The following is a 12622-nucleotide window of genomic DNA, read 5'->3' as shown; positions in this document are numbered from 1 at the left end:
GACCCAACAGGTTAGGGGTTTTACTTCCAACCTGTCTCTGACATAACTGACCCCAAGTTCTTCATGAATAATGTGGGACGGTGTACTCTGGGGCACTTTAAGTAATCACCGAAGATACTTATTTTCTTTAGTTTGTAAGTGATGTGTGTCAACAAAACCCCATACCTCACTTCCATAGAGGATTTTAGCACAGCACATAGAATCATATAGTTTCAGAATTTTCTCAGGGGACCAATAACCCAGCCTCCATGCAAAATTCATGATCGACCCGGAGCAACTAACTAATGTGCAACACTTTTCTTCAGATAAAGTTTTTAAAAGTGAGGCGTGTATCAAATAAAATCCCCAGATATAAGAATGAATGCACCTTTTCCAAGTGATGTGAGCCAATCAAATAGTCATTTTTCTTTTTTTTCCCACTTCCATGATGTACGACTTGGATAGGTTGGGGGACAGTTCTAGGTTCTCCATAAAGGAGACAAAGCCGTCTATCAAGCCCTGAAGCCCTTTTGGGGTACGCGCGAGGAGAACCGCGTTGTCCGCGTAAAGCAGGACGGGGATCCCTCTTGAGCCAATTCTTGGTGTATCAACCCTTAGGGCACCGAGTACCTGATCTATGCCATTTATATACAGAGTGAACAAGAAGGGGGCCAGGATACAGCCCTGTCTCACCCCACTTGATAAACTGATTATTAATTGGTAAAGTGCAGAAACGAGGCATACACCCAATGGTTTAGTACAGGTTTATAGAGCCATAATATTGTCAAAAAGAATTAAAGCAAAATTAATTAGTTAGGAAGAGCTAAATCAGAAAAAAACAGTGTTAACTGACCTCCAAGCCCTTTACTATCCAAATAAACCTCAAATAATCCTTAGGTGCAACTGTGTACACCTAGGAAATGGGTAGGTAATCTATCAAGGGACAAAGGTTTCTGCGGAGGAAGAGGGACACGCCTTAGCTTCCTAGACAAATATCATTAGGCATCCAATACTGATACTTAGTCACGTGATTTCATGCGATTGCACAAGAACTAATAATACAGAGATCAGAATGAACTTTGCCATTATGAAGAAGGTGCTTCAGTGAATGGCGCAGGGAATTGTGGAACAAATAAGGATAAGTGGGCAATAATTGATATCAAAACAAATAATAAGACAGCACATAAAAATATCCGCCCTAAGTCCAAAGTTAATTCAGATTTGGAGTGCCGTACAAAGCGGATGTCAATGAATACGTGTCTACATGCTTTAGCCTTGACGTTTTGACCCCTTTACTCATTTAATTTCCTCCGGGTCTTCATCAGGACAAATAGGTAGCACCAAAAATGCTGAATGTTCTAGGTTAAAAGGACTGTTTCATTCTTCTCTGTACCTTGTCGCAATATGAAACACGATCACTCCTCAGCAGGAACACTGATCCACAATACGGGCCCTCACGTCCCCTGTGAAACCAAACACTGTAATGGGATGGTGTGGAAATAAAAATCAACGTTTCGCCAGGACCAACAAAATCGGTCTGCATATCGGGCATATTTCCCTGCAGGAAATGCACTGATCCAAGCTAAAGTCTTTTAAATACCTTAGTGACATAGTTAGCCCCTTCGCTGCGGCGGGAATTCCGCCGCAGCGCTAAAGGTACTAAGAGGAAGGGGTCCCAGTGTGAACGGGGAACATATAAAACATTTTGACAAGAATTAATCCAAAGCAAATACTATCGGGCGGCCCGGGGGGTTGGTCATGTCCTTATGGATCTTGGGCAAAGTGTATATTGTTGCCAGACGAGGGTGTTTATTGTTCAGAAACTGAAATTCATTCTCAGACAGAAATCCTAAATCAAGACCTTCCTGAGTTATTTCCAAAATCTCCGTTGCAATTGAACTGGTGGGGTCAGACCTCAGTAATTGGTAGCAGTTAGCATCCTGTAATTGGCGTAGTATCTCAGACTTATAGCTACATGCATCCTGTATAACAATGGCACCGCCCTTATCTGCAGGCTTGAGGACGACTTGGAGATTGTTTGCCAGTGATAGTAAGGCTGCTTTTTGGGATTTGCTGGTGCTGTATCGAACAAAAGTTTTGTCTTGAAGGGCCCGTTGCACATCACGCCAAACGACCGTCCCATATGTTAGAATCTGATTGGACATGGAGTTGGCATATGGAACAAAGGTTGAAGGGGGTCGAAGGCCCGTAACAGATGACTTAAACTGTATTTCAGAATTGCGAAAAAAATACTTAAGTCTGATTTTCCGAAAGAACTTATAGAGTTCGGATCTTATGACAAAATTGTCTGGATTATATGTAGGCACATAGGATAATCCTTTGCTAAGAACTCCTATTTCGACATCGCTTAATGTTTGCTTGGAGATATTCACCACAGGATTTAAAGTATGATTAGGGTCTACCAACGGTAGGTCTTGTTGCGAGTCACTCTCTCGCCATGCTGTTCGGGTTGGAACCGAACTTGCTTCGAAGATTGACCCCGTCCTGAGTCCCAGTTGGTTTGGTTCTGCTGGGAACCACGTTGCTGCTGCCCGCGGGGCCATGAATTGCCTCGTCCTCGTGGAGGTCGCCAAGATCCCCGACCTGGTCCTAAAAAAGGGGAGAATTGTTGAGGGGGATAGTTATAATCAGGATATTGGTATTGGTAGCTGGGCCCAGCTTGTTCCTGTTCTCCCTCAGAGCTATAGGACGAGTCAGAAAAAGTTGGAAAGTTGCGTCTCCCTCTGTATGTTCCGCGCCCTCTGTTAGTAAATCGACCCTGGGTGTCTTGACGGTAGTAGTCGTCTTGTAGATATGGATATGGTTTTTTTTGTCGTAGAGACGAATATCACGTGCCAATTTTTTTTTAAGTCCCTTATACTTGTATTATTAGGTCCTCTGCCCCTTCCCCCGGTCCTGATGAAGACCCCGCAGCAAGGCTAATTCTTCCTGCAATCTCAGAGGGTCGAAACGTCGATGGTCTTTTCAATTTCGGCAACCACACATGCAAATATCTGTATATATATTGTACTTTGTGTTGTATGCCTTCATGAAAATAATGTCGCCATTTTATTTTGGCAGCTGTCGCCACACAAGTTATGGCATGAAAAATGTTTCAAATTGTTGATTTTACTGTCACATAATCCTATCACCTCCTTACCCTCACACTATCACCCCTTCTCTCCTTCCTGGGGCACTGTATGACTTTTAATACAGTTGACTATTTGCTATGCTATGTGTATTAACTACACTTGATCCCATAGTGAATAAAACTTTGTGGATCCCAACAACTGCTTTGGATTCATTCTTGTAAAAATGTTTTATATGTTCCCCGTTCACACTGGGACCCCTTCCTCTTAGTACTTGTTCAACCCAGGTCCCAGTGACTTTATTGGGTAACCCCCTTGTATACCAATCGCAGCGCTAAAGGGGCGGGGGGGGCGAGCGGCGCTCGCATGCTCGTGACGGAGTCTCACCGTCACGAGCCGCGGTTGAGCTGTGCTCATGACGGAGCGGTTCTGTCATGGCCCGCCCCGCTCAATGGAACGTCCAGCGCAGGCGCAGAATTCGCGGCGCAGGCGCGCCGAGCGGGCCATGACGGAACCGCTCCGTCATGAGCACAGCTCAACCGAGGCTCATGACGGAGCGGCTCCGTCATGAGCATAGAAGGGGTTAAGGAGCTCTATTGTTTACATCAAGCATTATAATGATACGAGGGTGTGACGCCAAGAGCGCGAATATAAAATCCATAACGACCTTGGTTCATTTTGGACCAATTCTTATTGAGCACTTGTACTTTACTAAAGAAATTGGAGATTCATTTTGGAACCCATTTTTGGTATAAATAGCTTTTGGAACACATTTTTGGTATAAATAGCATTTGGTTTTGAAAATGAGGATAGTTGCGAGACCCAAAGGGTTTCCAAAACTGGCACTTGGCACTCCTAAAGACTGGCAAGCGTGGCTTGCTTTTCATCCTGTACCATGAGCATAAACAGGCTAACTGAGCATATGCCACTGGCCCTTTGGCACCACTCTCAACAAATTACAAATCCCAAAGCAAAGATGATGTCCAAAATGTACCCACCATGTGCCAACTTCACCTGTGATGGAAGAACAAGGGGGCAGAAATCTTTCAGGGCCTTACACAGATCTTTTAGTCCTTGAGTCACTGTATTCATATTTTCGCGCCTACATACAGCTACATAAAGCATTATGAGTATGTGTTTATTGGCAGATTTGCCTAAATGTCTATTATCATTTCAGTGACGAAATGAAATGTTCTTGTAGTAGCGAGATATTCAAACAGGTTATCTAATAACCCACCATTTTCAACTCTGCATAAAGACCGTTTTTAAGTTTAAACATTTTAATGAATTGGCAACTGAAAGTCTTAACTCTATTAGCACGCTTGCTAAAACTGGTGTCTTCATTCACAGCAGCCTTACCCTAACTCTCAATTCGATTGCTCCGAATGGCTGCATTGCATTAGAGAAAGCTCTAAAAACTATAAAACGTGTGAGGCACTCCGATGCATGAAACACTTGGTTCAGCTTCCATGTGGGTGTAACCCTAACACCCGCCAACTGGCATGTCAACATACTGCCAATCTGTTGACCACTTGGTTTGCACAGCATTCAGAGTCCGGCTCTTAGAGGTGGCTACTCTGAGGGCAATTTCAACCACCTACTCAGAGACAAGAAGCCAATTGGGAAATCTTGTAATATGCAAAGACCAGGTCTTGGAATAAAAATTACCATAACACAACAAAATGAAAAAAAGTAATGTATTCGGATCTGGGCATTGCTGCGATATGCCACTTTAAATTTGCTGGGACCCTCATTTTTTTGAGAATGGTTCCAAAGATCCCTCCACTGCATGGAGCCCAGATCGACTGGTCCCCATCTCTTACTCTTCACACTCCTGACATTTTTTGTAGAGTCCACTGTCCTGTTTATGCAACATCAGTAGGCCAGATTATTTCTGCTCTATAGTAAATCGCACATTAATTTAGACTACCTACTAGAATGACCAAAACACAATTTTGTGTGGGTTTTAAGAAGAACACCTGACCTGTGAAGATGGCTGACCATGTGTGGCCATTCAGTAATGGCAATAGAGCCCATGGGGTCTGCAACAACAACCATCTGGAGCAATCACATGTTTCTTGGATTCAGTGACCCATAGAAAGTAGTCTAGACTAGTCTAGATATTTGTATTGCAGAACATATCACTTCCCAAGGGAGTCTCATGGATCCCAAATGGTATTTGTACAAAGTTCAAAGGAACAGGCAGGAGGATTCCGAACAAATTATCTTCCTCCCCATAGGTTTTAAAATAAGAGGGGAGAATATTTCCTAAACTTTTTCTCAGTAACCACACCGCTGTCTTGGAGAAACCAGTGCTTAATTTGTATTAAAAAAGTCAGATGCCGCTGCAGCTTGCACCACCCACTGCTCCAGACATCATTGCCAATGACAGTACCAACACAACTACGAACCATCACATGACTACAAGAGTGAAAATTCTGAATAGTCAATCCCCCAAAGCTATAGTAATAGCTTGTACGCAGGTATTAGTCATTTCTAATGTATATTGTGATAAGAAACAATTGTGATCATCTGCAAATTAGACAAACAGCGCTGCCAGGTTGCAGACTGTCAAAAATTCCAGTGGTGACCACCCGAAATCACCGGCTCAAATTAAGCACTGAATTTGATACCCAGTATCTTACCAATAAGACAGCAAGTGCCACGTTTCTACTGGTTTTAGGAACTTAAGACTCCCCGCCCAGCTCTGTAAGCGAAAGCCACCCACCTCCTTCTTAAACTCCTGCACAGCCTTGGCCATGGCGTCCAGGCCGCGCGCCCTCAGTCGACGGGCCTCTTCCATCTTCCAGTTCATCCTCCAGTGACACGCCCATTTCAGCACCACCAGGGTGGTAACTATGCAACAGAGGGTGGAAATGAGGAAGTGATCCACAATGAAATCAAACAGGAGCGCGACCATTGCGAAGCGTCCTCGGGCTTCACGAGCAGGGAATGCACAGTCGCCCCAAAGCCGAGTTCAGACCGTATGGGAGACCCTGGACCCTAGATTACAACACAGTCCGGATGAGCTGTGGAAAGTATGGACTGGAATCAGCCCTTCGGTGGCTGTGCCCACGGGTACACGGGAATGCAACAGCCTAGTTTGAAAAGTATTCTTTCCACTGTGAGCTATAGGGGCTTTACCACCCATGGCGCTTCCATTGATTGTGAGAGAGAGAGAAAAAAACGGGTTCAGACTTTTGAAGTGGACTCGGATGGATTCTGCTACCCAATAGTTAATGGCTTCTGAGTCGCTGGCTACCTCCCCTGAGCAGGCATATCAGGTCTGCAGAATTATTTATAACCCATCGGCAAAGATGCGTAAAGACATGTATGACTTTAAAAAGCAGAGAATACTTCCGAGGCCAATCCGAAACCGGATAAGATTTAAATAAAAATAGTCCTGAGCACTGGAGCCAACAGGACTCCCGTGTGCGCACTGCGACTCCAAGAGTGCTGTTCGGACTCAAAATAATCGTGTGTGCTAGCAGGGGCGCAGAATATGCCAAGTTCCACTGCTTAGCGTTGGTTCAGACCCAAGATAACAAAATGTACCAGCAAAGGCAAAGTGTGTGCCAAGACAAACTCTGAGCCTGGTTCAAGTTCAAGCTAACGGAATGCGCCAGAGCACGCATGAAGGGCACTCTTATATGCGATTCAGACTCAGTGGCGACCACTAGTGGCCACACGGTGAGAGTGGCTCTGCCCACAGTGACAAAGTACCAGCAAGGGCTTGGTGAGCCCCAAGGGCACACTGAGTGTAGTTGAGACTCAAGATAAGTGAACGCGCCCGCAAGAGCACGGTGAGTGCCATACCCAGTGTGGTCAGAATCAAAATAAGAGAACCCGCCAGTAAAGGCACGGCGAGTGCGACACTCAATATGGTCAGAATCAAGATTAGAGAACGGGCCAGCAAGGGCACGGCGAGTGCCACACTCAACGTGGTCAGAATCAAGATTAGAGAACGAGCCAGCAAGGGCATGGCGAGTGCCACACTCAACGTGGTCAGAATCAAGATAAGACAACGTGCCAGCAAGAGCATGGCGAGTGCCACATTCAACCTGGACAGAATCAAGATAAGAGAACGCACCAGCAAGGGCGCGGTGAGTGCCACACTCAACGTGGTCAGAATCAAGATGAGAGAACGTGCCAGCAAGAGCATGGTGAGTGCCAGACTCAACATGGACAGAATTAAGATAAGAGAACGCGCCAGCAAGGGCACGGCGAGTTCCACACTCAACGTGGTCAGAATCAAAATAAGAGAACGCACCAGTAAGGGCATGGCAAATGCCACACTCAACGTGGTCAGAATCAAGATAAGAGAACACGCCAGTAAGGGCATGGCAAATGCCACACTCAACATGGACAGAATCAAGATAAGAGAGCACGCCAGCAAGGGCGCGGCGAGTTCCACACTCACCGTGGTTAGAATCAAGATTGGAGAACGCACCAGTAAGGGCATGGCAAATGCCACACTATGAGTGGTTGAGACTCAAGATATGAGAGTCTAGTAAGGGCACGGCAAGTGCCACACTGAGTGTGGTCAGACTCAAGATAACAGAACCCCGCAGCCAGCAAGGGCACGTGAGTGCCACGCTCAGTGTGGTTGAACTCCAGATAAGACAACGCGCCAGCAAGGGCATGGTGAGTGCCACATTGGGTGGGGTTCAGACTCAAGATAATAGAACGCGCCAGCAAGGACATAGTAGGTGCACAGTGAGTGTGGTTCAGAGATATCAGAAGTTGTTACTAGGGGCAAAGTCTGAGCCTCCATTAACCCCGCCCCCCTCCCCCTTGGGTGGGAGTGAATATTACCTCACTGCCCACTGTGCCATTCACCCCCTTGGGTTGGAGTGACTATTAACTCACTGCACACAGGGTCATTCACCCCCCTTGGGTTGGAGTGACTATTAACTCACTGCACACTGAGCCATTCACCCCCCTTGGGTTGGAGTGAATATTAACTCACTGAACACTGTGCCATTAGTGCCCTTCCGGTTGGAGTGAATATTAACTCACTGCACACTGTGCCATTCACCCCCCTTGGGTTGGAGTGACTATTAACTCACTGCACACTGAGCCATTCACCCCCCTTGGGTTGGAGTGGCTATTAACTCACTGCACACTAAGCCATTCAGCCCCCTTGGGTTGGAGTGAATATTAACTCACTGAACACTGTGCCATTCACCACCCTTGGGTTGGAGTGAATATTAACTCACTGCACACTGTGCTATTCATCCATCTTGGGTTGGAGTGAATATTAACTCACTGCACACTGTGCCATTCATCCATCTTGGGTTGGAGTGAATATTAACTCACTGAACACTGTGCCATTAATGTCCCTTCGGTTGGAGTGAATATTAACTCACTGAATACTGTGCCATTAATGCCCCTTCAGTTGGAGTGAATAGTGCACAACAGTGATGGGGAGATGGTCGCTGCTGGAGGATGGTTGCTATGGCTCATTAGAACGTTGGTCGCTGAAGAAGCTGGCAGAGTAATAAGATGTTTATTTCCTTCGGGCGAGGCGAGGGCTTCCTGGGCCCACCATGGCAACCTCTCGAGGTAGCCAGTCACGCATCTGGAGCTTTGAAGGTTGTTTTTTGCAGCTGCGGAGCTGTGCACGCTGGGAAGGGCCAGTGACACTCGCTGTGAGCTCCAACACAAGAACTCGCCTTAATAACACTTTCTTTGTCTCCAGAAAAACACAATCAGCGCCAAGTGGCGGCATACAGCGCACACCGCACCGAGTCGAGTTCAGCGGGTGGACGTTTACAGACATTAACTACAGACTCTCAGCCTGGCAAAATATGAATGCATCCGATAGGTGAGCCACTGATGAATAAAACATTTTCACTGACTTCGTGACATGAAATGGAAGGCCTTGGGAAACAGCCCACCACATTTTCGCTGTTTCTCTGCAGAAAAAAAGACAAACAACTAGGGGCATGAGGCCAAGCAGTCAGAGCTATAATAAACGCGGTTAAAATCTACTTAGGTTTTTTTGGTCGTGACCTTTTGTTGACGGAGGCTACCTACGGGAGCCAAAGATACCCCAGCGCCTTGAGACACTCGCGGGAGAGTAGCTGCGATTTACCAACCCCAGATTGATTGAGATACCCCCCTCCCCCAAAAAAGTTGTGTTTGTTAATGCTTTTGACACGAAGAGGTTCTCCCCGTTGCTTTTACAATTAGACTCATTTTAAAGTAACCGGGTTAAATGATTGGACAGCATCTCCGCCCTAGAGACCGCACCTGAGACAACAATGCCACATTCTCGGTGTACCGAAAGATTTGTTGGTTTTTTTTGCAGTTTTGGAATGTCGCTCTTAGCACCACCATCGCCCAAACGGAAACATGTTTGGTACGTTATCACTCCTGTCAACTCCCCGTCATGTGCACGCGGCCATTGCGCGAACGCTCCTCGCGCGCAGCTGCGCGCGCGCTGTACCTCTTTCCAGTGCTGCTGCACCGCTTTCTCCATGTTCTCCAGGCCGCGGTCTCTCTGCATCCTGGCCCGCTCTACCGCCAGCTTGGTCCCCCGCTGTTGCATCCATCGCAGGGTCACAAAGACGGCGACACAGGTGAAGAAGGCAGAGGCGATGAGCAGGTCAGTCAAGAACTCGGGCAGAAGGTGGCTCAGACCCTCGAGGATCATCGCGAGAGGGCTTCCCCTGCTCCTCGGGCAGGCAGTGCAACGGGCTCGAGCGCGAGAGCTTAACTCGCTCCGTGGGCAGGCAGTCCTCCGGGCTCGTGGACCCTGCGCGTATAAATGGGAACTGCGCCATCCCTGCAAAAGTTATGAAGCCGAGCGCCACCGAAAACCTGGACTGGACTCAGATTTCAATGAGAGATTAAAAGTTGAAATATGTCTATGTGCTCCCGATGCGAAGAGTGAATGCTGAATTTTAAATGCGGAGTAGTGATTTTTAGTGAAATCATTCAGGAATAGTTCCAAAACAGCCCCCCAAAACGTTGATTAATATATCAAACGACAGCACTCATCATGTTGTGCTTTGTAAAGGAGTGTAGAGTGCACCACACACATATTGTGTTCTACTAATAGTAAATATTTTTCCTGCAATGACGTGCCTCACCCACACTGCTTCAGTGCGCTTTACCATCATAAATATCAGACATACTAACAATCGCGCAAGAAATCACTGTCCACACTTTTTTTTCGGAGCAAGAAAGGCCACTTTATTTTAAGACAGGTGCATCATAAATTTCTTGACCACATTCATTATTTATTTATTTCATAAATTCAACTCTACAGTAAGCCTAAACATCCTAACTACCAGAAACCCGAAACTAACTCTTGACTACCCCTAGTATTACCCAACGAGCTACCCTTCAGGATGGCCAACCCGCTCCAGGCTGCCCACCCCACTAGCAAAAACCGCCTCCTAAAAAAACAAAGACATCTGTCCTAACAGTGGCAAAGCCCTAAGACCCGAGCAGCGCAAAGAGCACCGCAAAAATAAAAAACCCAAACTAAAGGAATAAAGGGAGGGTGGGTGGGGCAAAACAAGACCTCCCTTCCCTTGCCTCCCGCTACGCAGTTCCCAACCGCCACCTGACTTCCCCTTATCTAGCCCCCTAATCAACCCCACCTGCTTCCCTGATTCTCGCGCGAACGCACCCAGGGAAAGACCAGCTCGCGCCTGGCTCTCCCTGGGTCCCCCCTCGCGCAAGAAATCACTGTCCACACTTTTTTTCGGAGCAAGAAAGGCCACTTTATTTTAAGACAGGTGCATCATAAATTTCTTGACCACATTCATTATTTATTTATTTCATAAATTCAACTCTACAGTAAGCCTAAACATCCTAACTACCAGAAACCCGAAACTAACTCTTGACTACCCCTAGTATTACCCAACGAGCTACCCTTCAGGATGGCCAACCCGCTCCAGGCTGCCCACCCCACTAGCAAAAACCGCCACCCAGGAAAACCTTTAGCGTTTTCCTGCCCCACCTAAAAGCGGAAAGGAAGGAGCACACCACAACTGCACCTGAAGAACTTTGCTAATCAAATCCCTGAGCTCCAGAAGGTAAAAGGAAATGCCCAATGAAGACAGATGGACACCGTCCTCACAGAATAAATGCGGTTCTGAGACTTTTAAATGGTAATGATCCAAACTGTAGATACATAAATGGTGACAAAAAAGTCGCATTGTTCTATTCACTTTGCGTCGTGCCTTTTCCAGGGCGGAATGGCTCCTCGCCCCTCGCCATTGCAAACGAGGCACAAACTCAGTCCATATCAGCATGGTGCTCACCCATGTGGTCTTGATGACTTCCAGGTCTTGTTTCATGAATTTTAACAAAGTCAAACCAGAGAGAGAAACTAAGTCGTTTTCCCCAAGATGCAGCACCAGTAGATCCGGAGGGCCCCCCAAACACTGCGAAACCAAAGAAGCCAAGGCGGTAAAAAGACCACCCCAGCGCATGCCCCCCGTGCCATGCCAGGAGACTTCATGCGTCAGGCTGTTTAAACCAAGTGATCTCCCACAAAGCTGACTTGCAGCGGCTATAGCAGCCCGTTTAACAAAAGAGTGCCCCAGTATCCACACCCTCCTTTTGGATCCAGCGACTGAGGGCCAAGGACCTAGGACAAAAAGAAATGTTAGACAAGCAAAAAGTGGACTATTTTCTCACATACTTTTCACAACATTTGGAGCGCCAACGTCCAATGCGTCGAATTTGAGACCAATCCCACCCCAACCTAGCGGCCTCCGTCGCCGCCCCAATCCTGAATGAATGGGTACCAAATTGAGAAGGATCCCTCCCCAGGCCCAACAAAACCTTGCGTAATACAGCCAACAATTGAGGTGCAACTATAGGGCTACCATCAGCATGACAAAAAATTGTCCCCGGGGTAAAATGGGGGGAGGAGACAAACACTTCCCATTCCCCCACCGGGCAACATGCAGAGACACCACTCCTACCCAGGAACACCCACTTACCCCTCCCAATTTGATCGGTTTTGGACATCCGCAGCCACAGCCGCACTCTGTCATGTTCCAACACCACCTCACTGCTGGTCATACCCACTCTACCCCGCAAACCCAACAATTCAGAGGCCCGAAATGCCCCAAAGAATAACCAGACAAAGCACAAACGAAATTTGGAACACTCAAAAGCATCATGGCAGCACACCTTCAATTGTGGTAAGAGCAACTGAAGCAAATCAAAAGTCACAGGCTGCCGAAGCTGCTGACCACCAGCCCGAAGCCTGCCCAAACCTTTCAGTACTTTACGAACCAACACCCCCTCAACAGGATCCCTCCCCCACCAAAGCTGCCCATAAAAAGAAACCCCAGCCAACTTGCCAGAAATGGTTGTGTGAGAGAGGCCTTTGTCCGCTAAATGTAAAACAAACTGTAATAGGAATTGTTCATCAGATAACCCGGCCCTGACCGGCCCCGCCATCTCCTCACCAAACTGCAGAAACTCATGCCAGGCTTTCACATAACCCCGCCGTGTGGAGTCAGCCACTGAATTTTCGACCAACGGATGGACCCTCAATCCCCCAGGTCCCATACGTACTGTGG

General features: G+C 47.1%; 1 protein-coding gene across 2 annotated transcripts in view; it reads right to left on the bottom strand.

The window, feature by feature from the left end:
* Positions 1–9856, bottom strand: part of LOC147747102 (vitamin D3 hydroxylase-associated protein-like) — a 382698-nt gene extending 372842 nt beyond the window's left edge. The window contains exon 1 of one of the 2 annotated variants that reach the window (XM_086952351.1): positions 9520–9856. In XM_086952351.1, the coding sequence (XP_086808477.1) occupies positions 9520–9726 (207 nt within the window). In that variant the 5' untranslated portion in view covers positions 9727–9856. Of the gene's footprint in view, positions 1–5796; positions 6404–9519 lie in introns of those variants that run through there. The other variant, XM_086952352.1, reaches the window with a different exon arrangement.
* Between the last annotated feature and the right edge of the window lie 2766 nt (positions 9857–12622).

This window comes from Lissotriton vulgaris, chromosome 1_1, assembly GCF_964263255.1.
Source record: "Lissotriton vulgaris chromosome 1_1, aLisVul1.2, whole genome shotgun sequence".
NCBI classification, from domain to species: domain Eukaryota; kingdom Metazoa; phylum Chordata; class Amphibia; order Caudata; family Salamandridae; genus Lissotriton; species Lissotriton vulgaris.
This window is presented reverse-complemented; position numbering and strand designations above follow the sequence as displayed.